At 45.6% G+C, this 27,230-nt stretch overlaps 1 protein-coding gene across 1 annotated transcript in view; it reads right to left on the reverse strand.

Moving 5' to 3' along the window:
• Positions 1-10,251: 10,251 nt before the first annotated feature.
• The window catches only part of GAREM2 (GRB2 associated regulator of MAPK1 subtype 2), a 93,764-nt gene continuing 76,785 nt past the window's right edge, over positions 10,252-27,230 (reverse strand). The window contains exons 3-6 of the mRNA XM_075201073.1: positions 16,306-16,436; positions 13,951-15,114; positions 13,075-13,247; positions 10,252-11,506 (exon numbers count right to left, since the gene is read on the reverse strand). Coding sequence (XP_075057174.1) covers positions 10,516-11,506; positions 13,075-13,247; positions 13,951-15,114; positions 16,306-16,436 — 2,459 coding nt within the window. The 3' untranslated portion in view covers positions 10,252-10,515. The remainder of the gene's footprint in view (positions 11,507-13,074; positions 13,248-13,950; positions 15,115-16,305; positions 16,437-27,230) is intronic.

Raw genomic sequence — 27,230 nt, forward strand, 5'->3', positions numbered from 1 at the left:
TAAGATCAGTCTGTGACGAAAGTCTAAGGGGTATATTTACTAAACTGCGGGTTTGAAAAAGTGGAGATGTTGCCTATGGCAACCAATCAGATTCTAGCTGTCATTTTGCAGAATGTACTAAATAAATGACAGCTAGGGACAGTCACCAGATGGCTGGCAGTCTTTGCCGGGCAAATGTTCGGATTCCAAGCCGGCTGAAAAGCATTCTGCATGATACAATCCTTCCACACCCAAAAGATCCATGGTTAGGTTTGGGACCCACAGATCAGGTCGTCTTCATGATGGCTGTTACCCCAGATAACAGACGGGCCACGCCATGAGCCGCGGCAGCAGCTCCACTTTCCCCATACAGAGAGGCTGAGCTGTTGGTGGTCCCTGCCTACTGTGGCCACACAGAATGGCACCAGGTGCTGACTCTAACACAGGATCTGCTGGAGTCCGATACAGACCCCTACCTTTAGGAGGAGTGGGAACTTCAGGACGATTCCGATAGAGGATCTCTGCCTGGGAGGAAGATTCCTCCTGTAGGCAGGAAGTGGAAGATCTTATCCTAGCAGTAAGATGGACTCTTACTGAAGTAGAACAGGTGACTCCTCAAGTTCTCTGTTTAAACGGATAAGAAAACCAACTATTTCTTTTCCATCTTCTCCACAAATGTCGGAGACTTGGGAAGAGGCTAGATTGAAACCAGATAGCCGATACCAATTTCCTAGACTGTTTTGCTTGGGAGGTGGAAGCTGAATCCAAGAAAGCTCTGCAGGCCTTGCCTTATGATTGCTCAATGCTATTTGATCCGGCCCTGGAAAAATTTATCTCTCGGATCACTGGTGGAAAGTTAGTTTCTCCCAGTTGCTGCACCTAAGTCTAAGGGAAAAAGTTTTCACTCCTTTCGTTATTTTGGAAGACCTAGGAGTGCTGCCACGAGAGGTCACTCCTGGGCCCCTCAGGGAGGGGCCCAGACAGGCCTTGTCTGGCATGCAAGCCAGTGAATAAACAACCCTCCTTCCCCTGTGGTTCAAATTGTCAGATGCCTGGGTAAGGGGCATGATGGACCTGGGTTACATCCTAGATCAGTTGGTAATGCCTCCACGATGTTTCATGTCCACGCCTCCTTCCATGAGACGAAGCCTGGAGAGTGGCCCTACCCAGCTTCCAAATGGAATCCGTTGTTTTGGTTTGGACTCCCTGGAATGAAACAAGTTCTCTTGGCATCATTGGATATCAAGGATGTTTATCTTCATATACCAATATGAAAAGGCCACCACAACCTTCTCCAGTTTTCAATTGGCGCGTATCGCTTCCAAGTGAGGGTCCAACCATTTGGTCTGGCAACCACACCATGGGTGTTCACAAAGGTGATGGCAGCAATGTTAGTCTTGCCGTACCTTGACAATCTCCCGATCAAAGCAGATTCAGCTCCTCACTTTCAGTCTCACCTGTGCTTGACAGCAGAAACTGCAGTTGACATACAACTGGGTCATCTAGTCCATCCTTCAGTGAATGAAACTGATGGGGTGCATGGTGTCTTGTTTGGAAGCAGGACCGTTCGCTCGCTTTTACTCATGACCTCTTCAACACAAGATCCTCACAAAATGGACAAGGTGAAATTCTCGCCTAGGAACTCCGTTTTTACAGTTGTCGGCCTCAACCCGTCTCTCTCTGTTGTGGTGGTCCCTTGTCAGTGTGGGATTGGAGCATAGTGACCACAGATGCCAGCTTCTCAGGCTGGGGTGCAGTGACTCTGAACCTCCATCTACAGGGGCTCTGCACCCAGGAGGAGACGAGGCTACCCATCAATGTCCTCAAGTTACAGGCAGTCTTCAATGCCCTGATGCAAGCACAGTTCCTGCTTAGTCACAGACCTGTTCAGGTTCAGTCCGACAATGCCACGGCCCTGGCGTACATCAACCACCAAGGGGGATCCAGAAGTTCCCTTGCTAATGAAGGAGGCTGCAAAGATCAAGTAGTGGGTGGAACAACAGGTTTCATCCATCTCGTCTTTATCCCAGGAGTGGGTAATTGGGAAGCCATTCACCCCGGGTGGTATTCGCTCAGATTGTAGACAGGTGGGGTCAGCCAGAGGTCAACATGATGGCCTCTTGGCTGAACTGCAGAGAGGACAGGTATCGTGCCAAGACATGGAATTCTCAGATGTCTCTAGTGGATGCCACGACAGTTCCCTGGACTTGAAGGTTTCCTCCAAATACAATATTACCTTGGGTGTGATCCTTCTAGTTCCCGACTGGCAGAGAAGGTCATGGTATGTAAGCTCTTCTCGCCATGACAGCAGAACCACTTTGGTGACTTTCAGGGAAGATCTTCTCAGCCAGGGTCCGGTCTTCCATCGGGACCTAGCAAGGCTGGCTTTGACGGCCTGGTGGTTGACACCTTGATTCTTAGACCAAAAAGCCCTTCAAACAAGGTCATCCAGACTATGATTAAAGCCAGTAAACCAACGTCATTTAGCAATTACCATTGTATCTGGAAGATATACATTTCTTGATGTGAGAAGCAAGGGGTTCTCACGTCGTCCTTCTGTCTGGCTCGGGTGTTGGCATTCCTCCAGGATGGTCTGGATAAGTGCTTGAGGTTGGCATCTCTTAAGTTCCATGTTCAGCTACACCCTTTTTTCCTTCAGTGACGTCATGGGACCTGAAATTCTCACAGTAGTGCAAGAATCGTCTTTTGAACCATTGGACTCTGTTTCTTATAAACTTCTCCCATGGACAGTTGCTTTTTTATTGGCCATCAGGATTATCTTCTCACTTTGGATGTGGCCTGAGCTTTGTGTATCTATGTTGATCGTATGGCTTCTGTATAAAAGGCAGACAGTCTCTTGGTCTTGTATGATGTTCACAAGTGTGACTAGCCGGCCAATAAACAAACTGTTGCCTGATGGATTACTGTGACCATACATCAGGCTTATATCTCTATGGCTTCTCCAGTTCCTGACGTCCTTATTTAGGCTACTAGGTCTGTTTGCGTCTCTTGGGCGGTGTGGCACAAGGCCTCAGCCGAGCAGCTGTCTAGAGCGGTGACCTGGTCTTCTGTCCACACATTTACCAGATTCTACTGTTTCCACGGCTTTGCTTCCAAAGGTGCCTGTTTTGCCCATAAAAATTTATGCGCAGCTCAATCTGAGCGTACCCACCCATAGGGGTAGCTTTGGAACGTCCTCAGGGTGAGCAGTGTCCCCCAACTGTTTTTGCAAGCGAAAATTATATTTTTGCACTTACTGTAAAATCTGTTTCTCTTAACACAGTTGGGGGACACAGCGCTCCCATCCTGTTTCTTCTGACTGTTCAATTGGATGTGGCCTTGCCCCCCTTCAAGGTTTTGTAAGTTAAATAACCGCTTCTGTCCAGGTGGGCATAGAGGGGGTGGTGTAGGCTAGAACAGTCCTTTTTAGTGCCATATTCCATACAGTGCTCTCTAAACCTCATGGCGAGCAATGTCCCCCAACTGTGTTTTGGGAAAAACAGATTTTACGGTAAGTACACAAATCTCATTTTTGAAACCATCACCCTCACATGATGCTATCGATCCGCTGGCAAGGCGGAGTGGAGGAGTATGGAGAAGATATTGGTGGAAGGCCAGATCCGGGGTGTACCATACCTGCACTGCGTCCCCAGGATTGGGCAAATCCTATCCATGCCCTTAGTGTTTATCACAAAAATATACTTACTCCGGGTGCCCACATATCACTCTGGGAACAAATGCAATGTCTGCAATAGAGTTTTGAAGAAACAGGACGGGGTATGGCGACACACACGTATTGACACCGAAATGGGGCAGGATCAGTGATATCAAATGAATACAGAGAAATGCCAATTACAAAATTACAATATCTTTGATGACATCCTAAAAAAAAAAAAGCTGCCCAGTCTGATAACAGGGGGGGGCTGCCAGAGCACAGAGACATTGGGAGGTGTCAGTCTAGGGCACTACCAGGATTTGTGCTACCTGCTTCTTTTTGCTGAATTGGAAGATGGGGACTTTGGCCCTGATTCATTAATGACAACGAAGCATGAAAGAGTTGGGTTGGCCCCTTTTCGAAAAGTATCTGTTTTCTTTTATAACAACAAAACATATATGGCCTGATTCATTAAGGAAAGGATGGCAATAAAGTAGTAACTCTGCACCTGGGCAAAACCATGTTGCATTGGAGGGTGAGCTAAATTTAAAATGTGGCGACATATTTATAGTTGGCGTAGGGCATGTCCTAGATCAACTTTATATTTCAGTGTAAAAATAAAGCTATTAAGTATTTGTGTGCTACATGAAAAACAGCCAGTATTTAACTTATGTGCAAAATAATAAACTACTTTGCACCCCTCGCATCGTAACATTGCTTGTCTAGCAGAAAATGTACTACCCTTTTTTTTTTGTCTTATTTTCTTTAATGACTCCAGGCCCTTTATCCTTAATGATCAAGGGTACTCCTGAGACAGCACCCTTAGGACAAGTACTTATTGGGAAATGTTTTTGCCCCCCCCTGTTTAACGAAGAGCATCCTAACATACAAATGCTCTTTTGCTGACCACCTTATTCAACTGGGGGAGGTCCATCCCAGTGGGTTGTACACAGCTGCCCAAACTACTATCATGGGGGAGGCTGAAGAGCTGCTTTGTGAGGATGTTGTACCTCTGATTATTCAGAAAGAATTAGGAGGAATCCTCCCATTTGGTGACTTGGATGGAAAAAAGCTGCCAAGTAAGTATCATGTCGTAGCATCTTCTGACAATCTGAGTCAGAACAAAATTGCAGAAACGGGCAGTTACCTACCTCTATTGTGCCTGAAAATGGGTATCAAAATCCCAAAGTCTAAAGTAGTATTAATGGCACTATAATGGAAACTACTGGGAAAGAAAGGGATCTAGGAGTCACTATTTCAGGTGAATTAAAGGCAGGTAAGTAATGTAACAAAGCAATGAGGAAGGCAAGTCAGATGCTTGGTTGTATAGGGAGAGGAATCAGTAACAGAAAGAAAGAAGTAATAATACCACCACTGTATAGGTCATTGCTACGGCTTCATCTAGAATACTGTGTTCAGTTCTGGAGGCCGTATCTCCAGAAGGATATAATTACATTACAGACTGTACAAAGAAGGGCAACTAAAATGGTGCATGGTCTACAGCACAAATCTTACCCGGAAAGACTAAAAGATCTTAATATGTATAGTTTGGAGCAGAGAAGGGAACGGGGGACATGATAGAAACGTTCACATATATCAAGGGTTATAACAAGGTGCAGGAGGGAAACATTCTACAAAGGAAGAGAAGTATTAGAACACGAGAAGATGCACTGACACTGGGGGGAAGAGAAGTATTAGAACACGAGGACATGCACTGACACTGGGGGGGAAGAGAAGTATTAGAACATGAGGACATGCACTGACACTGGAGGGAAGAGAAGTATTAGAACATGAGGACATGCACTGACACTGGAGGGAAGAGAAGTATTAGAACATGAGGACATGCACTGACACTGGAGGGAAGAGAAGTATTAGAACATGAGGACATGTACTGACACTGGGGGGAAGAGAAGTATTAGAACACGAGGACATGTACTGACACTGGGGGGAAGAGACGTATTAGAACACGAGGACATGTACTGACACTGGGGGGAAGAGAAGTATTAGAACATGAGGACATGCACTGACACTGGAGGGAAGAGAAGTATTAGAACATGAGGACATGTACTGACACTGGGGGGAAGAGAAGTATTAGAACACGAGGACATGTACTGACACTGGGGGGAAGAGAAGTATTAGAACACGAGGACATACACTGACACTGGAGGGAAGAGAAGTATTAGAACATGAGGACATGCACTGACACTGGGGGGAAGAGAAGTATTAGAACACGAGGACATGCACTGACACTGGGGGGAAGAGAAGTATTAGAACATGAGGACATGCACTGACACTGGGGGGAAGAGAAGTATTAGAACACGAGGACATGTACTGACACTGGGGGGAAGAGAAGTATTAGAACACCAGGACATGTACTGACACTGGGGGGAAGAGAAGTATTAGAACACGAGGACATGTACTGACACTGGGGGGAAGAGAAGTATTAGAACACGAGGACATGCACTGACACTGGGGGGAAGAGAAGTATTAGAACACGAACACATGCACTGACACTGGGTGGAAGAGAAGTATTAGAACACGAGGACATGTACTGACACTCTAGGGAAGAGAAGTATAAGAACACGAGGACATATACTGACACTGGGGGGGAAGAGAAGTATTAGAAGACGAGGACATGCACTGACACTGGAGGGAAGAGAAGTATTAGAACATGAGGACATGCACTGACACTGGGAGGAAGAGAAGTATTAGAACACGAGGACATGCACTGACACTGGGTGGAAGAGAAGTATTAGAACAACGAGGACATGCACTGACACTGGGGGGAAGAGAAGTATTAGAACACGAGGACATGTACTGACACTGGGGGGAAGAGAAGTATTAGAACATGAGGACATGCACTGACACTGGGGGGAAGAGAAGTATTAGAACAAGAGGACATGTACTGACACTGGGGGGAAGAGAAGTATTAGAACACGAGGACATGCACTGACATTGGGGGGAAGAGAAGTACTAGAACACGAGGACATGTACTGACACTGGGGGGAAGAGAAGTATTAGAACACGAGGACATGCACTGACATTGGGGGGAAGAGAAGTACTAGAACATGAGGACATGTACTGACACTGGAGGGAAGAGAAGTATTACAACACAAGGACATGTACTGACACTGGGGGAAGAGAAGTATTAGAACACGAGGACATGTACTGACACTGGGGGGAAGAGAAGTATTAGAACACGAGGACATGTACTGACACTGGAGGGAAGAGAAGTATTAGAACACGAGGACATGCACTGACACTGGGGGGAAGAGAAGTATTAGAACATGAGGACATGTACTGACACTGGGGGGAAGAGAAGTATTAGAACACGGGGACATGTACTGATACTGGGGGGAAGAGAAGTATTAGAACACAGGGACATGCACTGACACTGGATGGAAGTAGGTTCAGAGGAAATGGGAGGAAAACGTACTTCACAGAAAGGGTAGTGGATAGGTGGAATAGCCTCCCATCAGAGGTGGTAGAGGATAATACAGTAGAGCAATGTAAACATGCCTGGGATAGACATAAGTATCCTTACAAAGAACTAAGGATCAAATAGGGTTTGAATAGATGGGCCAAGCGGTTTTTATCTGCCATCATATTCTATGTTTCTAAAATGTTTTCGCCACAGATTCTATGCAGGATACACTGTGTTTACACCCTTCCAGATGATGTGCAGCTTTATACCATCATGAGAGGGAGGAAGGAGAAGGATAACCAGGATCAGTATGTGACCCCAGAGCAGATCAGAACAACGTCTGTACTGCAGGACCTGTGTGGGAGGAAATAACCAGTGAGTGCAATTTAAAAATTGCAAAGGACAACAAACTAGCCACTAATAATGCGATTGAAGGATATCCCAGTCCATTACCTTCAGTATCTTTAATAAGTGTGCAAAGCCCTAAAGTTATTCCTGATGAAAAAGTGTTCAGTGCCCCTACAGACATTGTGCAAAATGTGGCTGAGAGTAATTGGGGGTCTGGGCTTTATGAGCAAAAATAATAGGGCTGTAAATGCTTCTCTGAAAAGAGACCAAACCTCAGGAGGACATTGCTGCTTTCCAAAATACATCTATCTCAGGGATCAGATTGGCAACGTCCAAAAATAAACAGGGTAAACGGGTCACGCAGTCTTTTAATACTTGTCCACCAGATCCTGTGACAAGGAAACAGAAGGGAATCAAGGGCAAGAAAAGAGGACGACAGCCATCACAAATAGTTTTAATGGGACCTTCTGATATACTGCATGTTTGCCACCCCATCCTGTTAAAGGGTGAGCTAATGGGGCTTCAGGATGCCCATCACTGGGCATCCTGAAGCCCCAACCTGGACATACATCTAAGCAGTGTTCTCTCATGGGTGGGGGGGAGTGAGGGACCCACTGTCCTGGTGACCCAGAGGCGAGGGAAGTGAGCTGTTTAACAGCAATTGTTAATGGTCTGGAAAGTCCACCTTATGGGGAAGAAGGAGTAACGGAGGTACCCCTACAAGAAGAGCTCGTTGTTACTAATCTGACTTTCAGTGGAGATGCTGAAGTGGAAATATTTACTGTTGAGAGTCCTATGTGGAAATTAGCTTATCTATAGAAAGCCTGTTATGAAATGCCATGGAGGAGGAGAGCTCCTTAGAAGCCCCCAGATGGATGAAAGGCTCCTGTGATGTCTACCTGTGAGCAGTTCCTTGTTTGGGAGTGGATAGAGCCCATGGTGGATCTTGTGTGTCATCACTTTTTCCTTGAGTAAACTTAATGAAGGTAAGGAGTCCTCCTAACTTTGATTCTAAGCTTAACAACGCTTCCCATCATCATGTGGTCTGGATCAGTACCAGCATCTCCACCACCCAGGTGCCTGAGCAAAACTCCTGTAGCTTTACCCTCCATCCCAAAGTCTCCAGAGGATATTGTGGGGATGAGCAGACAACCGCTCTCTCCTGGAGTGTTACCGGGATCATCCACAGTACTCTGCTGTGCCAGAAGCGAAGGTGTTAGTGCCCACTGTGGGGATTGATGTGGGGGAGGGGGGACTCCAAAAAAGATGGAGGCATGTAGCTGGATGGGAAGAAAGGGGTAGAGCCCAAGTGATATTATCAAACTTATTTGGGGGCTTTGATATCCTGACTATTCTAGTGGTTGGGAGGTTGCATCACCCAGGAGGACGACTGAACTTGTGTTATAGAGGAACTTTGACAGATTACGGATTTGCTAACTAAACTCCAACCAGATCCAGGGATGTGTCCACCCTGGGAAATTGCTCAAAAGGGAAAATGGACCGAGATACCTCACAACCCACCTGGTCGAGGAATCCCTCCTGGTCCCACTAAAGATAGCAGTCCCGCTGCCCTGATATAAGAAGGGGGAGGTGTGTGACAAGATGGGTCTGATTGGTATCCTGTTCCCCATCTGTCACTGTGGACCTGTACAGCGGAGATTATCTTTGTGTTCCTGTCTTTATGACCTTTTCTGTGTACCGCGGGGCTATGGACAATCAGTGTGAGGATGAATATAATATGCCTACAGTATACATAATAAACCAGGGAATTGCAGCAATTCATCCCATTGCTTTTACCAATTGCAAACTGGTGGATACACAATTTCCTGGCCTCCACTCCCCTCCCTCCAGCCAACAGGACGTCAGCAACTCCTAAAGCCCCTGCATCACAAATGCTTGTTAGGGGCTAAAATGAGGGGATTAGGACTCTCGTTAACCATTTCTGACCAATGGATCAGACCAGCAGAGAAAGCTACACGTTTGGAGAATCCTAATCCCTGCCCATCACTAACCCGTCTTTCCATCCCGGCAAATCCTGAACTAACCTGACTTGGATCTACCCCTCCAGGGGGGCTTTCCAGAGTGGGAAATTCCAGATCGATAGATACTCAATTCACTGCCATCAAAAAAGTAACCTAATCTAGCAACACAAAAATAATATATATATTTTCAAAGTAGGTTTCATGTATTAATATACATAAAATAACTGTCCATGTCCACCATGCTCTCTCTCAGTCCTCTGTAGCAGGTTGTCATGTTAGGAGCAGATGATGAACTAACACAGAGTGACTGCCCAGCTTACAGACTTGCTTTACAGAAAGGCACTGTGTTGATTGGTGAATTCATGCACAGGGGCGGTGCCACTAACGACACTATAACTCAAATGTGTCTGCTCTCTTTTTCACCCTTGTCGTATCCTCTGAATATGTGGGAGGAGCTTCAGTGGTCTGTAAAATAGTGGGGAGGTTAATACTTTATATTATAACAGAGTTGTAGTGGAAAGTCAGGGTAATGCTGAACAGAGTATTTTCGGTTCATGGTTCGTATCTGGAAAATTCAGTGTTAGGGTTCCACAATCTACCAGTTGTTTTATCAACAGGTCTAAATATGTTAAAAAAAAACATTTAGAGGTGTACTAACTTTCTCTCAACGCAGTAATTGGATCTTGCACACATGGGAATGGATCTGAAATGAACTTCCCTACTTCTTCTCAATAATGGAAGATGTGTTATTTAGGTGTTTGCTGTAATGACCAGTACTGTATATTAACCCCACATCACAAGAAATGAAACACGTTTTCTGATGCAATGAGACGATCGTGTAGAAAATAAACTGAAGCCCCCAATTTGTGTGGATTTTAATATTTAATACACAGCTGCAATATTAAACTTCAGTGTTTGACATGACCATTGTGTTACATTTTGTGCAAATTGTGCTATGTATACCATTGAGAGGATCTATTAATAATTAAAAACAAATATTGTCCCCAAAATAAGGAACATTCAAGGAGCTTGCTGATAAGAACAACCCTTAGTCTATGGCCTGGGCATGTTATCCCAGCTCGCTCGACTTTACGGTCTAAGAGGTTCAGAATTACGGAAGAGCTCAGTCATATCTTCGGCCTCCAGCCTTTGATGAACTGCATAATCTTTTTTACTTGGAGCTTAGTCAGCTTGAAGTCATCAGACAGGATCTCCTCCGTCAGCTGCACAAAGATACTGCCATCGATGCGTTCTCTTACGAAGAACGTCACCACGTCTTCTGAAAGGCCAATGAACCTAAGGCACCGTGAGACCTCCTCTACTGACAGAGCTGATAGATCAGGAGGTGGATGCCAAACCACGGCATCTCCAGGGAGCCTGGACACACCTGGGGTGTGAGGAGAAGACGCGTCTATGTTACTCCTGGATGACATTGGTGGCACTTCAATGACTCCTTGAGTGAGATAGACTCTAGTGATACCTCCTTCCGCCCCTCTCACAATAGTGGGTGATAACGGGGCTGTGCTTCTGATTACAATATTTTCTGTCTCGAACCCTTTAGCGGGCCGGGGCAGAGGGGCAGGACATGTCCCTGATCCTCCACCTTTAAATACAGGCTCTGGTATGAAACGTAGCTCTGACCCAATGGATGAGGAATCTGGGGAGGTGCTTTGACTATTACTAACTTCAAAGGGGTCCAGGACGTCAGAGACTGAGGAGGAAGAAGATTTCGGATGTTCCAGAGGATCTAACCATTCTCCGGAAGATGTAGGAGTGGAGGCAAAGGCTGGGTTGGCGAACGGATTCAAGGCTCCAAAAGGGGCAAAGCGTTTTTGAGTTTGAGGGGGCTTCAACCTGGGGCAGCTGTAGTAAGTCTTTATAGTAGTGTCTGTGCTCAACAGAGGAGTGGAGCGACCGCTGGCCACACTGGGACCCGTGTCCGCATAGCCCCAAGAGTCCGACCAGGACGTCTGCGTGGGCTGAGCCGTGGAGGCCATACTGCTTGACATTTGGCGGTTAGATGTGTCTCCGGCCTTGCAGTCTCCCCATGTACACGGATAGCAGTACAGAGAATAGGAGTCTGGAGAGGGGGAGCAGCTGCCACTACGATTTCCTGATCTGTACGGAAGACAAAAATAAATACTATCAAATAAAGAACAGAAGATAATACCAAAATTCAATGTTATTGTCACGAGCCGCAGCGGTACGCCGCATCCTGGCGTGATCTAGCAGCCGGGCGCATGCATTGGTTACAATGCACTGTTATTTTTCCTTGAGCTTATCTTTGTGGCATAGAGTAGGAGGGTGTAGGGACATCCTCCAACACCAGGTGGAGCTCTCCTATGATTTAAATTGGTTCATTTATATATTTATACATGTTCCTGGTTTATGTTATTACCTATGCCAGTTCTAAGCTAGTAAATTAAGTGGCAGCCTCCTGAGGCTGATTGTCAGCCCTGTCCTCCTCTTTTCTGATTGGCCCATCAAAGTATTTAAGGCAGGGAGGTCTGAGCCTCACTGCTGGTTACAGCTTCCAGTTCCCTGTCTGCTAACCTGCTCCTGTGCTGTTTGGTGTATACCTTCTGGATTGAACTTCTGTGTATGACCCCTGCCTGTACCTTGGACCCTGCCTGCTTGTGTGTGACCCTGATTCGTTTGCCTGTACCTTGGACCCCGCTGTATTACCTGTGACCCTGACCTTTGGCGTGTTACCTGATTATCCTGCTTGCTAGTGACCTCTGACCGCTGCTTTTGTCTGACCATCTGCTGCCATCTACGCTGCCTCCTGGCCTGCCACTACGCCTTTGTATTACAAACTTACACTACATCTGGAGTTAAGTCCTGGGGGCATCTGAGTACCGGTGAGCGTATAAAGCTCTATGGGAAAGGCGGCTGCTAAAGGTGAAGACCTCCGCCAACTAGTTCTGTGAGTTTGTGAACAGACCGTCAGCGTAACAGTTATGAGTTGGGTTGGCCCCTTATTGAACAGTATCTCTGTTTTCATTTATAACAATGAAACTTATAAGGCCTGATTCATTAAGGAAAGTAAGGCATAAAAAATGAGTAACTTTGCACGTTGGCAAAACCATGTTGCATTGGAGGGGGATATAAATGTAAAATGTGGGGACAGATATATAGTTGGGGAAGGACATTTTAAAATTGCAGTGTATTTAAATTTCAGTGTAAAATTAAAGCTATGAAGTATGTGTGTGCTACATGAAAAAGCAGCCATTATTTATCTTATGTGCAAAATAATAAACTATTTGCACCCCTTGTATTGTAACTTGGTTTGTCCAGGATCAAATTTACTCCTTTTTTTTTGCCTTTGGCTAGGCATTGAATTAATGAAGCTCCTAGACTGATGTTCTCAATGTTCTTCTCCTGTGTCCCAACTCTAACTGGGCAGGGTCTTCAAAAGCCATATGAAGCTTTTGGGTGGAGGTCGGAGAGTAACAGCAGGTGCAAGAAACTATATCCTGACATAAGTTTGATACACTAGAGAACACTTGTAAGTTCCTTTGAAAAAGAAAAATTATGATAATGGTTAACCATGTTGATAATGTTGGGAAAAAAGTTTTCTATATGAATAAATGCAACTGTCTATGAGTAAAATTACTCTGGAAATGCTATTACATTAATGGTTGCGGATGTGAGAATGTGCTATAGGAGCAGTGACAGTGACTCACATGTCGTGGAGCCCCGATGAGTAGTAGGACAGGCTGGGGCTGGGAGAGTGGGTTTGTGGGAGCTGTGTCTTGGGAAGGCGAGGTGGGACTGGCGGGCTGGAGGATGAAGAGAAGAGCCTGCCACCACGTGGGGGTACTGGTGGGGCATTGAGAAGACGACATTCCTCCCTCACCTGCAAGACACAAAGTAGAAGAGACACATACAATCACCACCGTCACAGGACACACAACATCATCACCTTTGTGTGTTAATGTTTTCCTCACAATCAGGATTATAATGAAGGCCAATCAATAACGCTCTAGGGATCCTTCCACATAACACAATCCCTGGTCACATTATAGAGGTTTCATGGTGACGTGGTTGGAGAACTTTTTAAGACAAAGTTTGTGAAATATTACAATGGAAGGGTTTTGGGTTCGTGTTATCTAGAGGAAATCACATAACATAATACATCATAGACAATGTCCGATGGAATGAATCCAACCAACGTGTAACGTCACTTGAATGAATAGCCCCAAATGTGATCAGCTCTACCCATTCATAAAGTCCACATAGGATGGGTTCCATATAAAATAATGCATTTCATAGATAATTCCTCCCTAAACTGTGGTGCGCTCTATTCAAATTGCCAAAGAGGTTCTCGAAGGCCAACCCGTAGGTTATTATTCATCCATATATGAAGTTCACAGGGAGGGGCTTGAATAACATTCATGGGAGTTTGAAAAAAGTCCATCTGAGCAAGACAGAGGTTCAAGAGAGGCTATTATTAAAAAAAGAAGGGGTTGGCCAAAAATGGACACTAGACCTGTATACGTCTAACTGGATGCACGTGACTGCTGTATCTGTTATGGTAGATGAAGGAATTTAGTACTTACCGCCTCAGATTTGGGGGGCACTGGTGGAGGTGGATCTGTCTTTGTATCTTCGGTAGTTAAGGCTGGTGGAGGCGGTGAACAGGACTTCCTCTCTAAAGGAGGAGGAGAAGTCACAAAGGAGATAAGGTCTTGTTGGGTCTTGTTGCCACTTTCTAAGCCAACAGGCTTGCTGCTGGGCTCAGAGTAATTCTCCACATTCTGGTTTGTCCAAAGTTCTTCATATGGTATCTCTAGTTGTTCCTGAGTCCTAAAATCATGTTCCACCCAATCCGGAGTCATGTACTCTCTGTCTAAGTCTGAGTTATCAGAAGAAGAACCCAAGCCATGGTGTTGAAGCTCCAGGCAATCCTGCGGGCTAGCGTCCTCGGGGAGCGTTCCGCTGTAAACACACAAAGACAGGCGTTGGAGACCCTGGCTCAGCTCTTCGCTGGTGTAGTTGATGGAGCCAGCAGAAAAGCCTTGCAAGCAGACACGGATCTTCCGGGGACTCGCACACTCCTCCGCAAAGTCTGTCTTGGTCTCACGAACGGCCTTGGAATACTCATCTGGGTTGAACCTGTGCTCTTGGCAGTAGTAAGAACAATCTCTCACCAACTTGTCAAAATGGGGGTCCCCACACAGCAGACCCTCCGGGAGGGAGAAGCGGGGCATGTCTGTGAGCAGCAGGAAGTGGAAGGGGTTGACTTCCTCTTTACGCAGTAGACAACATAGAACCACAGTCTTTGAGATGATACTGACCAACTTGTACCTGTGACCCTCACGGATAATGTGAAGGTCATACGGGTTGCGGGGAGGGCGAGTAGGAACCACAACGTTGACAGGTAGCCGCACCTTCTCAATGATGCTGCGGATGGTATGTTCTCCTTCTTGCATCTGTAGCTCCAACGGGCTGCGGGTGCTGAAGCTGCCCTTGCACTGGAAGGGAAGGCTTAGACTCTCGTTGGTGCGATGGTTCATACAGATCAAACAGGGCATTTTACCCTTCACCTGCTTGCCCAGCGTGCCAGTTTTGCCCAGTTTCCTCAGGATGGTGTTAAAACGAGACTTTTCCTTTACCGTCTTAGCGCACAGAATCTCCGCCTGACCCATCAGGGTCAGCTCATCCCCCGTGTGTAAGGTAAAGTTGTAAACTTCGCTGTCCTCACTGAACTCCCCGGAGACCACCTGGAAAAAAGTGAGAAAAGTTACTGTAATGTTTTCAGAGTTGGAGTTTTCAGCTTACCTGTATCACAAGACCTAGAATAGAACATGACTGCTGTTAAATTGTGACTTTGTGCAATCAAAGTTGCTGCCCAACACAAACAGGCAATCCCATTGGGTGAAACAACAGGGGCCATAAGTGGAATTTTGGGTGCAAAAAAGTTGCAGGTTTTATATCGGCCAAAGGAGTTTATAACTAGAAAATTTCATCTGGGCTGTATGTAGAAAATTAGTCATCAGTCACAAATATGATCATGTAGCTTATTTTGTACAACACCCAGAGAAATCCAGTGTCCTAACAATCAGATGATATAAATACAGTTATAGCCCCTTCTATATTGTCAGTGAAGGAGTGAGAGAAATAGGGATTATCTCTGTATAACAACAGCGTTCACAACCTGCCAAGTGGATCACAATCCATGTCCATAGCAGACAGGGGGAGAATCATCTCCAGCGTATCCTCCTCTGAGCGGCTTTCAGAGTCCAAGACGGCACCTGGGACCGTCACCTCTAGGTAGCAACTGGCTGTAATTCCAGTTTTTTTCCACAAACGTTGGCTGGTAAAATGCGTTGTGTACATCAACCAAACATGTCTTGGGAAAAGATTTCCCCTCCTCATTGGCTTCTATGTTTTGTTATTGTTTTCTAATAAATTTTAAACTTATAAGATACTTAAATATTCATATATTGGACATCGCAATTATATTTGATCAATATTTGGCAGGAATTAAGCTTTCTCAGTGGAACTGGCTGTTTCCCATTAGGGGGGAAGTTCTGGTGATATAATCTTCATACTTCCACGGTCTGCACTGTGTTTATTCTTATTTTGCAGAATGAATAGAGCTGGGACAACCACTGGTAAGTAATCATGGCGCTTGGTGCAGTTGGAGTAGGTCTGGAAATAGCTTAAGGCCCAAATTTGGCCAGAGAAATGTGCAAAATTTTGCAGAACAGTTTTGGAAGTTCTGTAGATCCCTCGCGGCAATATTGAAGTCGCTATAATTGCATTTATACCCTCTGGCATTTTAATATTTTTGCTACAGGTCCTTGCTAACAGCACAAACGTTTATTACAATTAAATGGTCCGTAACATCAATAGAGCATAGACTGTGTTGGTGTTTACTCCCCTCCCCAGTACACCCCGGAATTTCTGACCTTGACACTGAATGTGATGGCTTCCATCACAAAGACCCGGTCTGGAAAGACGCTCGCCACCTCTTCTACGCTGCTGAAATACTGCACCGGCTCCCGCACATCCCGGTCCTGATCCAGCAGTTTGAACTTTCCTGGAGAAACGGAGAAGAGAGACATTATCTATGGCGTATTCTGAAGTCCAACAACGTTCATCGGGTCAGATCGGGAGGTGCACATAGAGCTTTGTATCACGATATTGGGCCTAAATGATTGTGTCGTCTGACCACACTACAACATACTAAACATTGTAAGATATGTCCACCCAAAAAGTTCACTTTCAGTCACCAGCCCCAGGGGCAAACACAGGATTTGTAGAGGGGGCTATAATTTTAGTCTCCAACTCTTCCTATCCCAATAATAAACATGGGCAATGCTGCATGCACTACTGTTAGGTGCACACAGCTCTCTCTTTTCAAGCAGAGCCGTGTGAAGCGGGGGCAGGGTCCAGCCACCTCAATTATACAGTGCCCCATGCTTGGAGGGGGGTTTTCAGGCACTGGGAAACCCCCCATCAGTTTGCCTATGAGCCTCTCTCCCCTCAACTAGAAGAACGGGTAGGGTGGCAATGACTCCCCCAATTTTCACCACCCTGTTACTTCAACACATCCTGTCCAGCATAGATACCGGGACTAAGACGAGGCGCAGACAGCACTATGTTCATCTCTAACTGCGCAGAGCCGCTGCTCTGTCCGATCGTCTCCTGTGTAATCAACCAGCACAGTCCTGGTCACTTATTACATCTCTCAGTACAGCACCAGTGAGGGCAAGTGTCCCCAAACTGCAGGGTGCCTGGCTCATAGGCCTCCCCCAGTTCTCTGAGTTGGGGGTGGGGGGCTGGTAACACTGATAATGTACCTTGCAGGTGGACATATTCTTTGACAAAAGTTGACACTCAGTGTAATATACCTGTAATTTATAGTGTTTATTATTAGTATAATACAGGGTTTTATGCCCATACCTCCTGACAGTCCAGATGATGGACCTTGAAATTGGGTGGAGTGTCACAGCAATGTGGGCGTGGTGTCACGGCAATGTGGGCGTGGTTTGAGGAGTGGGAGTGGCTTTTTTGTTGTCATTTTGCTTTTAAAATGTTTGGAAGCAGCGTGCGTGTCTGATTACTTGGAATATTCCCAGCAATTAAAATGTATAAAGTGCGCCATCAGTTATTTGCAGCGTACCTCTATTTATGTAACAATGACTAATAATCTGCAGCAGCTATTTATATAGCGCCACTAATTCCGCAGCGCTGTACAGAGAACTCATTCACATCAGTACCTGCCCCATTATAGCTTACAGTCTAAATTACCTAATATACACACACAGACACAGACTAATAATCACTTTATTTTACTATAATTTTCCCCCAATGCTAAATTGTAGAAGACTCCTGTACCTAATATGTCTATAAATGGTGAGCTCTCTTCCACATGTGTATGATAAGGGATAAACATCACTGCTGTAAGTTACTGTGAATATTATAAGTCACCTCAAGGATCCAAGACTGGTGTAAAAACTCGGCCTCTGTTATTTATGTGGTCATAGAACTCTCCAGTGACTTATAATATCCTTATAATGTACAGTAAGGGCTACATTATCCCTTATATAAATGGTGGCTTCTGATGGCATCACTTCAGAGCTCTTTAGGGAAATGTGTATATTACGTATATATTAAATGATTGCAGATATTAGGGCACAGAACTGTTTGGTATAATATCCTGATAATGTACAGTAAGGGATGTACATTATTTACATAATACATGGATAAAGGCTACTTAATCCTTCTGTATATTAGTATTTCTTAAGATGAGATATACAAACAGTGTCTCTGGGAACAAATTAATGTGATATCGGGAGAACTCGCTTTTCTCTATCAGTAACTTTTACACCATCTGCTTATAATCTCAGTTTGGGGTAACGTATACATATACAGAGATCTAATTCCCTGGAGTTTCGTATCCCCCAGATTCTGTTTCCCCTGCCCCTAATGTCTGTAATGGTTCAGCGATGTCCTCTTTGCTTTTGCTGCTTAGTACTATTGCAAACAAGCAGCTTGTTGTCAGCGCCCCTCCTACTGCAATTTGTACGAATGGGAAGAGGACGGAGGAGGGGCCTGACAATGCCACCGCCCCCTGGATCCAGCTCTGTGCTCCATTAACCATGTCTGTGAATGGCATATTTCAGTTATGTGGGGGGATAAAGGGAGCCCATCCTGTCTTTCAATCTGTTTTACAGGTTATACCACTGCCTGTATTACAGATCCAGAGAAGAAGCAACTAGAGGAGACATTGGTGGACTAGGGACAATGTCAGAGCCAGAGTATGTAATACTCAGTATCACTGTATAAAGCACCACACTATGGGGTGAATCTGTCTGGATGTCATAGTGAACAGGAGTCTCTCATTACAAAATGACATTTCCCACTTGTCCCCACTAGAGGGCGCACACACCATATGCTCAGCTCCTGGGTCTGGGAGCTTACTGTCAGATCTCAGTCACAATGGGCTGAACTTAGGGAAGATTTGTTTGTCTCTGAGCCTGAATCTCACTTTATCTTCCTATAATACAAGCTGGAGATCACAGGCTCTTTCTGCTATTCAGCAGGAGGATAAGGTGCCCCTAGGTACCTCAGCTGGATTACAGCTTCTTATTCCAAACTATTCAGACTTGGTGCTGAGAAGGTTTTATATTCCGGGCTGCACCAGGAGCAGGTACTGGACAATCCACATTACACACGATGAGATACAACATGCGGACAATTCATTCCGCTGCCGCAGATATCTCTGTATTATCACCAAATAGAAACACTTCTTTCTGAGCATTATCTATTCATACCTGAGACTGAGGGGGGGGGGAGGGGGTACTGACACCTCCATCCTCTGGTCTGTGTCTGCGCTAATCGGGGGCTCCCCGTAATGCTCTGTATACATTACATGGCCGTGCTTTGTTCTCATTGTCTCTCTTATGCATGAAATGTGATATTTTGTAGTTGCTGCTAATAGGATAGTTTATATATTGATCCAGTGACTAGACATGTGGGACAGACTTTTTCAAAAATGTGGCAGCATTACGTGAACAACGTCTAGATGATTTTGATAGTAAACAGAGTGACACGTAAAGAAAAGAGACGACCCCCCCCCCCCCCCTCCTCCATATCATAGTCAGTGAGGGGTAGAAATGTTGGCAGCCTTGTAGGACCATTGCTGTGTGTGAGTATGTGATACCCACTATTATATAGTGTACACAGGAGCTTCCCTCCCTATCGCCCCCCTCCCCACAGCTATTCTGTGCATGGGAGACACACAGTACATACGGACTATCCGTGTATAAAGATGAAAGGTGGAGGCAGTACATGTGGTCTGGTACAGAGCTTTATTATTCTGCCATATGAAGTTATGTCTCCAAGGCCCTACCTGGCAGGATCCTCGTCTCACCAATCACAGTCTACACCCGGCCTGGCCAACCTGGGACTCTCCAGGTGTTGTGAAACTACAAGTCCCAGCATGCCCTGCCGGCAGAATGGAAGCCGATACCTGGGAAGGCATGATGGGTCTGGTAGTTTCACACCTGGAGACCGCAGCTTGGCCAGGCCTGGTGTGTAACATACATGATGTGATGCATAACATACATGATATGGTGTATAACATACATGATGCGGTCTATAACATACATGATGTGGTGTATAACATACATGATGTGGTGTATAACATACATGATGTGGTGTATAACATACATGATGCGGTCTATAACATACATGATGTGATGCATAACATACATGATATGGTGTATAACATACATGATGTGATGCATAACATACATGATGTGGTCTATAACATACATGATGTGATGCATAACATACATGATATGGTGTATAACATACATGATGTGGTCTATACCATACATGATGTGGTCTATAACATACATGATGTGATGCATAACATACATGATATGGTGTATAACATACATGATGTGATGCATAACATACATGATGCGGTGTATAACATACATGATGTGATGCATAACATACATGATATGATGTATAACATACATGATGTGGTCTATAACATACATGATGTGGTGTATAACATACATGATGTGGTGTATAACATACATGATGTGGTTTATAACATACATGATATGGTGTATAACATACATGATGTGGTGTATAACATACATGATGTGGTGTATAACATACATGATGCGGTCTATAACATACATGATGCGGTCTATAACATACATGATGTGGTGTATAACATACATGATGCGGTCTATAACATACACAATGTGGTGTATAACATACACGATGCGGTCTATAACATACATGATGCGGTGTATAACATACATGATGCGGTGTATAACATACATGATGCGGTCTATAACATACATGATGCGGTGTATAACATACACAATGCGGTGTATAACATACATGATGCGGTGTATAACATACATGACGTGGTATATAATATACATGATGTGGTCTAGAACATACATGATGTGGTGTATAACATACATGATGTGGTCTATAACATACATGATGCGGTCTATAACATACATGATGCAGTCTATAACATATATGATGTGGTGTATAACATACAAGATGTGGTCTATAACATACATGATGGGGTGTATAACATACATGATATGGTGTATAACATACATGATGTGGTCTATAACATACATGATGTGGTGTATAACACACATGATGCAGTCTATAACATACATGATGCAGTGTATAACATACATGATGCGGTGTATAACATACATGATGCAGTGTATAACATACATGATGTGGTGTATAACATACATGATATGGTGTATAACATACATGATGTGGTGTATAACATACATGATGTGGTCTATAACATACATGATGTGGTGTATATAATACATTAGGGCCTCAGTGTTCCCTTCAGGAGTAGGCTGGGAGCTGGGGGGTTGGGTGCTTGGGGCTGGGAGCTGGGGGGTTGGGTGCTGGCGGCTGGGGGCTGGGAGCTGGGGGGTTGGGTGCTGGAGGCTGGGGGACTGGGAGCTGGGGGCTGGGGGCCTGGGTGCTGGAGGTTGGGTGCTAGGAGCTTGGGGCTGGGGAGCTGGGCCCATATTGAGGTACCTTAAACTGGGTCACTGGGTTTCCTGCATTTTTTTTTCTTGAAAATGTCCCTAATAGGCTGCTGAGCGGAGTCTCCCCCCCTGGGCTACAATCTATCAGCCGGCCCCTAGTTCCCTTCATCCTCAGATATCTGTACGTGGGACAATGATCTGTCTGCTCAGGATGTGTCCGCTGTGTGATGATGAATATCTGGGAGCAGAATGTCCTCATGGAGTTGTGATATAATAAGATAAATCCTGGGACCAGGGATAGGCAGGAAACGGGCGGTATACCGGGAATATAACACGTGTGAGAGCATGACACAATGCATGTTACACGCTACAACCTTCAATACATGTTTTATACAAATACATCCGTTTCTATTTTTCCCAGTTTTAATAGATAATTAGTTTTTTATATTCTTCTTCCTATTTGTTACTTAGTTCCTCAGATTTAGTCTATTTAAGATTTTTCCATCATCGTTGAAAAATGTTCTTAAGAACAAAACTTCCACTAAACATAAAGACATCGGCAAGGAACTGACCGTAACCCAGCACATATAAATCCCCCTTCCTTATCATGGACACGGAAGCCGTCATACATTCCACATGTGGTCATGTCAGACGGTGATTACTGACAGCTTAACAGTCTGTTGCGGAACCACAAGTCCCAGCAGGCCCTGCCATCTAAGGTTCTCCAATCCCATGTGGAACTACAAGTCCAAGCTGGTCCCGTCAGGACCTGCTGGAACTTGTGGTTCCACAGCGGATAGGAGGCCTCAGATAATATATCACAGGATCCCGCAGACAATGAGCAGAGCTGGGTCCTCTGAGGTGTCTGGGACATTGTCCTGGTAACGTGTCGGAGGGGTCACAGCATCATAATACACCAGAGATATAACCATATTACCCAGGGTAACACTCACAGGTACAGCCCGTACTGTGGGATCTTCACACCTCAGTCATACAGAACATCAACAATCTTGTACTGAACCATCAGTTTTATGTACCATGTATCCAGGGCCGGATTAACCATAGTGCTAACTGGGTTACAGCCCAGGGGCCTATGGCATCCAGGGGGCCCTTGAAAGTGCTCAGCAGCAGTATTGATCGGTCGGGGTCCTTCCCCCGGCGAGCTGAAGTCTCCTTACTGAGATCTCGTGAGTCTCACTCTCATGAGATCTCCTCAGTAAAGAGCGTACAGCGCGCCGGAGAAGGAGGTAAGTGCCGGGGGGTGGGCAGCTCGGATCACGGGGGGGGGGGCCTCACGGGGGAATGGAGGCCCCCTTAGCCCAGGGGCATTCCCTTAATCCGGCCCTGCCTGCATGTATCTTACACATGACAGGATTGTAGCACTGAGTTACAGAATAAAACAATATCTACAATAGTTATTTTCTTTTTTCCCCAAGTAGGACGTGGAGAAGTTGTGACATCTGCAGTTACATCAGTCCTGAATATAATGTGTCAGCTAAACTGCAGCAGGAAACCTGTGTTATACCGAGGTAGGAAAAGGCGAGATTTAGTACCTGCCGTATACTGAGTGTACCTGCCGTATACTGAGTGTACATGTCATATACCGTGTGTACCTGCCGTATACCGTGTGTACCTGCCGTATACAGTGTGTACATGTTGTATACCGAGTGTACCTGCCGTATACAGTGTGTACCTGCCGTATACAGTGTGTACATGTTGTATACCGAGTGTACCTGCTGTATACAGTGTGTACCTGCCGTAAACAGTGTGTACATGTCATATACCGAGTGTACCTGCCGTATACTGAGTGTACCTGCCGTATACAGTGTGTACCTGCCGTATACAGTGTGTACCTGCCATATACAGTGTGTACCTGCCGTATACAGTATGTACCTACCGTATACAGTGTGTACCTGCCGTATACCGTGTGTACATGTCATATACCGAGTGTACCTGCCATATACAGTGTGTACCTGCCGTATACAGAGTGTACCTGCCATATACAGTATGTACCTGCCGTATACAGTGTGTACCTGCCGTATACAGTGTGTACCTGCCATATACAGTGTGTACCTGCCGTATACAGTATGTACCTACCGTATACCGCGTGTAACTGCCGCATACCGAGTGTACCTGTCGTATACCATGTGTATCTGCCGTATACAGTGTGTACCTGCCGTATACAGTATGTACCTACCATATACTGAGTGTACATGTCGTATACTGAGTGTACCTGCCGTAAACAGTGTGTACCTACCGTATACAGTGTGTACCTGCCGTATACAGTGTGTACCTACCGTATACAGTGTGTACCTGCCGTATACAGTATGTACCTACCGTTTACAGTGTGTACCTGCCGTATACAGTGTGTACCTGCCGTAAACAGTATGTACCTACCGTATACCGAGTGTACCTGCCGTAAACAGTATGTACATGTCATATACCGAGTGTACCTTCCCAATACCGTGTGTACCTGCCGTATACCGAGTGTACCTGCCCTATACCCCGTGCACCTGCCGTATACCGAGTGTACCTGCCCTATACCGCGTGCACCTGCCGTATACCGAGTGTACCTGCCGTATACAGTATGTACAAGCCCTATACCGTGTGTACCTGCTGTATATCCCTCCCTGTGTAAAACAAGGGTAACATTTGCTGTTACTTTGGAGCACAGCTATATCTGACCTCCAGTGACTGAATGAACAATGTTACAGTCAGTGGATACAGAGAATCCCAGGAATACGACGTTACGTGGTAATTGTACATTTCCCAGCAGTATTCTCTAGGGCTGGCAATGGGCACAATACTGGTCCCACTGTCTGACTGTGAAATGGGGGGAGATTATAATTCATCACAGACGTCTGTGTCATTGTGTGAAGACGGATGTCCTTCACCTCATTCATTGGGACTAATTAGTCTCCTCTGACTTCAGCATGAACCCAGAATACCGGGCAGGCCACGTAATTTAGTGCCACGGGATACTACAAATTAAATTGCCCTTAAGAAGTCTCGCTTTGTGTCAGGTTAGACGGGGACGGGGAAAGTAACTTAATTCATAGTTTCGTTATAAAGCCCCCTCATAAATCTGCCAGAGTATGTGCAACGTGGCAGAGAAGAGCTTGTCCTGAAGAGCTTACTATCTAGAGGGAGAAAGAGATATGGAAAGGGAGACAAAGTAGTCCTATAAGCACAAGGTAACCCCTTTATTCTGGCCAACTTTCTATTACCTAATTAGAGTGTAAGCTCTTTGTGGCCGCCTCCTCTTGTTTATGTGTTTTCAGTTGTCTCTCAATACATTTCTATTTATTTCTTTATATTGTAGACCACTCGCTGTCCTGTGTCCTTAACGTGCTGCATAGTCCGTGACATTGTACAAATAAAGTTATAAATACATAGAAAAATGGGAGTGCTGGCAAAGCGTGCTGGGATTTGTAGTTCCACCACAGTTGTGCTGCACAAACTGCCTATGTTGTAGATGTTTGTGCTCCTTCTGGGGCCACGGAGGCGCTGTCTGCCGTACAATTAGTAGCTCTGACAATGAGAAAAATAGTAACATGAGACTAAAGACACAATGATGAACAGAGCCCCGATTCAGTGGCCCCTGGACGATCTTATCATCAAGTGTTTAAAGGGGTTTCCAGCGTCTGAACAACCCAGTGGTATTCAACATATCGATGCTGACTACCCCGACAAGACTTACCTCGACGTCTTCACACCGAAGGGCTCCGTCCCGACTGGTCGGGGAGGAGCCCTTCGGCGTGAAGACGTCAGGGTAAGTCTTGTCAGAATAATCAGCATCATTATTCCGTACCACAATCGAACCTCCACCTCTGTATTCATTCAATGTTCAGAAAACTGGATATCCCAACTGGACAGAGCTGGTCAGTCACTGGTCAGTCAGTGGTCAGCGGATAATAGCGCAGTCAGGAGATGGCGGCGCACACTGAACGACCAAGGTCTCAGGACGACCGTGGAGCAACATTACAGCACAAACAGATTTGAATAATCCTTGGAGGGTGGAGGCCTAAACAAACATCAATTCCAACTCACTTTGCTCCAAATTAGACAACATAACGGCCACTTGTGTCACCAGCTGTACGCTGGGAGATTGTGTTCACCATCATAACTACACACTGATCCAGTCGTGAGAGATCTGCCAAAGGGCTTGGTTTTATATGGCCCAGGGATGGGCTGGAGGCCCGTTCTATCCGATAACTGTTCTGTACATCCTCAGTGCTCTCATAAAATGATGTATTTACTTACAACCCTTTACACGGTGCACTACAGGGCCGTCTAACCGCCAGCGTAACACAAATAATGCAACACAGACTCATCGGCCCTGGGCTAGAAGCTGCTGCAGCTCATCACTTTGCAGATCAGCATTTAGGGGGGTAACAGCCCTCAATAAAAGTAAGTGGTCAGTTTGCTGTCCCAAGAGGACACTCACTACCACGAAACAGATCAGAAGATTGCCAGGAACAGCAGCCAGCCCCCAGGCAGACCTCTCCCGGCAGCCCAGGGAACAAGGCCGTAAAACGTATGGATTCTCAGCTGTAGATCAACAAGCAGGAGGAGAGCGGATGGAGGCTACGTCCGATGTATTTCCGATAAGCCATAGGGCAGGTCCCCGAGAGGCCCTCTAGTCAACGCTAATGGAGTCTGCTCGTCTCAACCCTATCATCTATCAGAAAGGCAAATTATCAGACACATTAATCCTTCCCACGTCCAACACCCCCCATCTCTCCTCATTCATGGTACCTGCTCAGTGATATAAATATATACTGAGGTCGCCAATTAGCCCGGACACACGATCCGTCAGGGTCACAGGGAGAAGCTCTCAGTCATTCCAATATAGGAACATAGAATACGACGGCAAATAAGAACCACTTGCCCCATCTAGTCTGCCCATTGTTTAACCTATGGTAACCTCAAACCCTATTTGATCCTTAAATCTATATAAGGATATCCTTATGTCTATCCCAAGCATGTTTAAACTGTTCTACTGTATTATCCTCTACCATCTCTGATGGAGGCTATTCCACGTATCCACTACCTTTTCTGTGAAGTAGTTTTTCCTCACATTTCCCCTGAACCTACTTCCCCCAGTGTCAGTGCATGTCCTCGTGTTCTAATACTTCTCTTCCCCCCAGTGTCAGTACATGTCCTTGTGTTCTAATACTTCTCTTCCCCCCAGTGTCAGTACATGTCCTCGTGTTCTAATACTTCTCTTCCCCCCAGTGTCAGTACATGTCCTCGTGTTCTAATACTTCTCTTCCCCCCAGTGTCAGTACATGTCCTCATGTCCTAATACTTCTCTTCCCCCCCAGTGTCAGTACATGTCCTCGTGTTCTAATACTTCTCTTCCCCCCAGTGTCAGTACATGTCCTCGTGTTCTAATACTTCTCTTCCCCCCCAGTGTCAGTACATGTCCTCGTGTTCTAATACTTCTCTTCCCCCCAGTGTCAGTACATGTCCTCCTGTTCTAATACTTCTCTTCCCCCCAGTGTCAGTACATGTCCTCGTGTTCTAATACTTCTCTTCCCCCCAGTGTCAGTACATGTCCTCATGTTCTAATACTTCTCTTCCCCCCAGTGTCAGTGCATGTCCTCGTGTTCTAATACTTCTCTTCCCCCCAGTGTCAGTACATGTCCTTGTGTTCTAATACTTCTCTTCCCCCCAGTGTCAGTACATGTCTTTGTGTCCTAATACTTCTCTTCCCCCCAGTGTCAGTACATGTCCTCGTGTTCTAATACTTCTCCCCCCCCCCAGTGTCAGTACATGCCCTCGTGTTCTAATACTTCTCTTCCCCCCAGTGTCAGTGCATGTCCTCG

This window comes from Mixophyes fleayi, chromosome 3 (genome assembly GCF_038048845.1).
Source record: "Mixophyes fleayi isolate aMixFle1 chromosome 3, aMixFle1.hap1, whole genome shotgun sequence".
NCBI classification, from domain to species: domain Eukaryota; kingdom Metazoa; phylum Chordata; class Amphibia; order Anura; family Limnodynastidae; genus Mixophyes; species Mixophyes fleayi.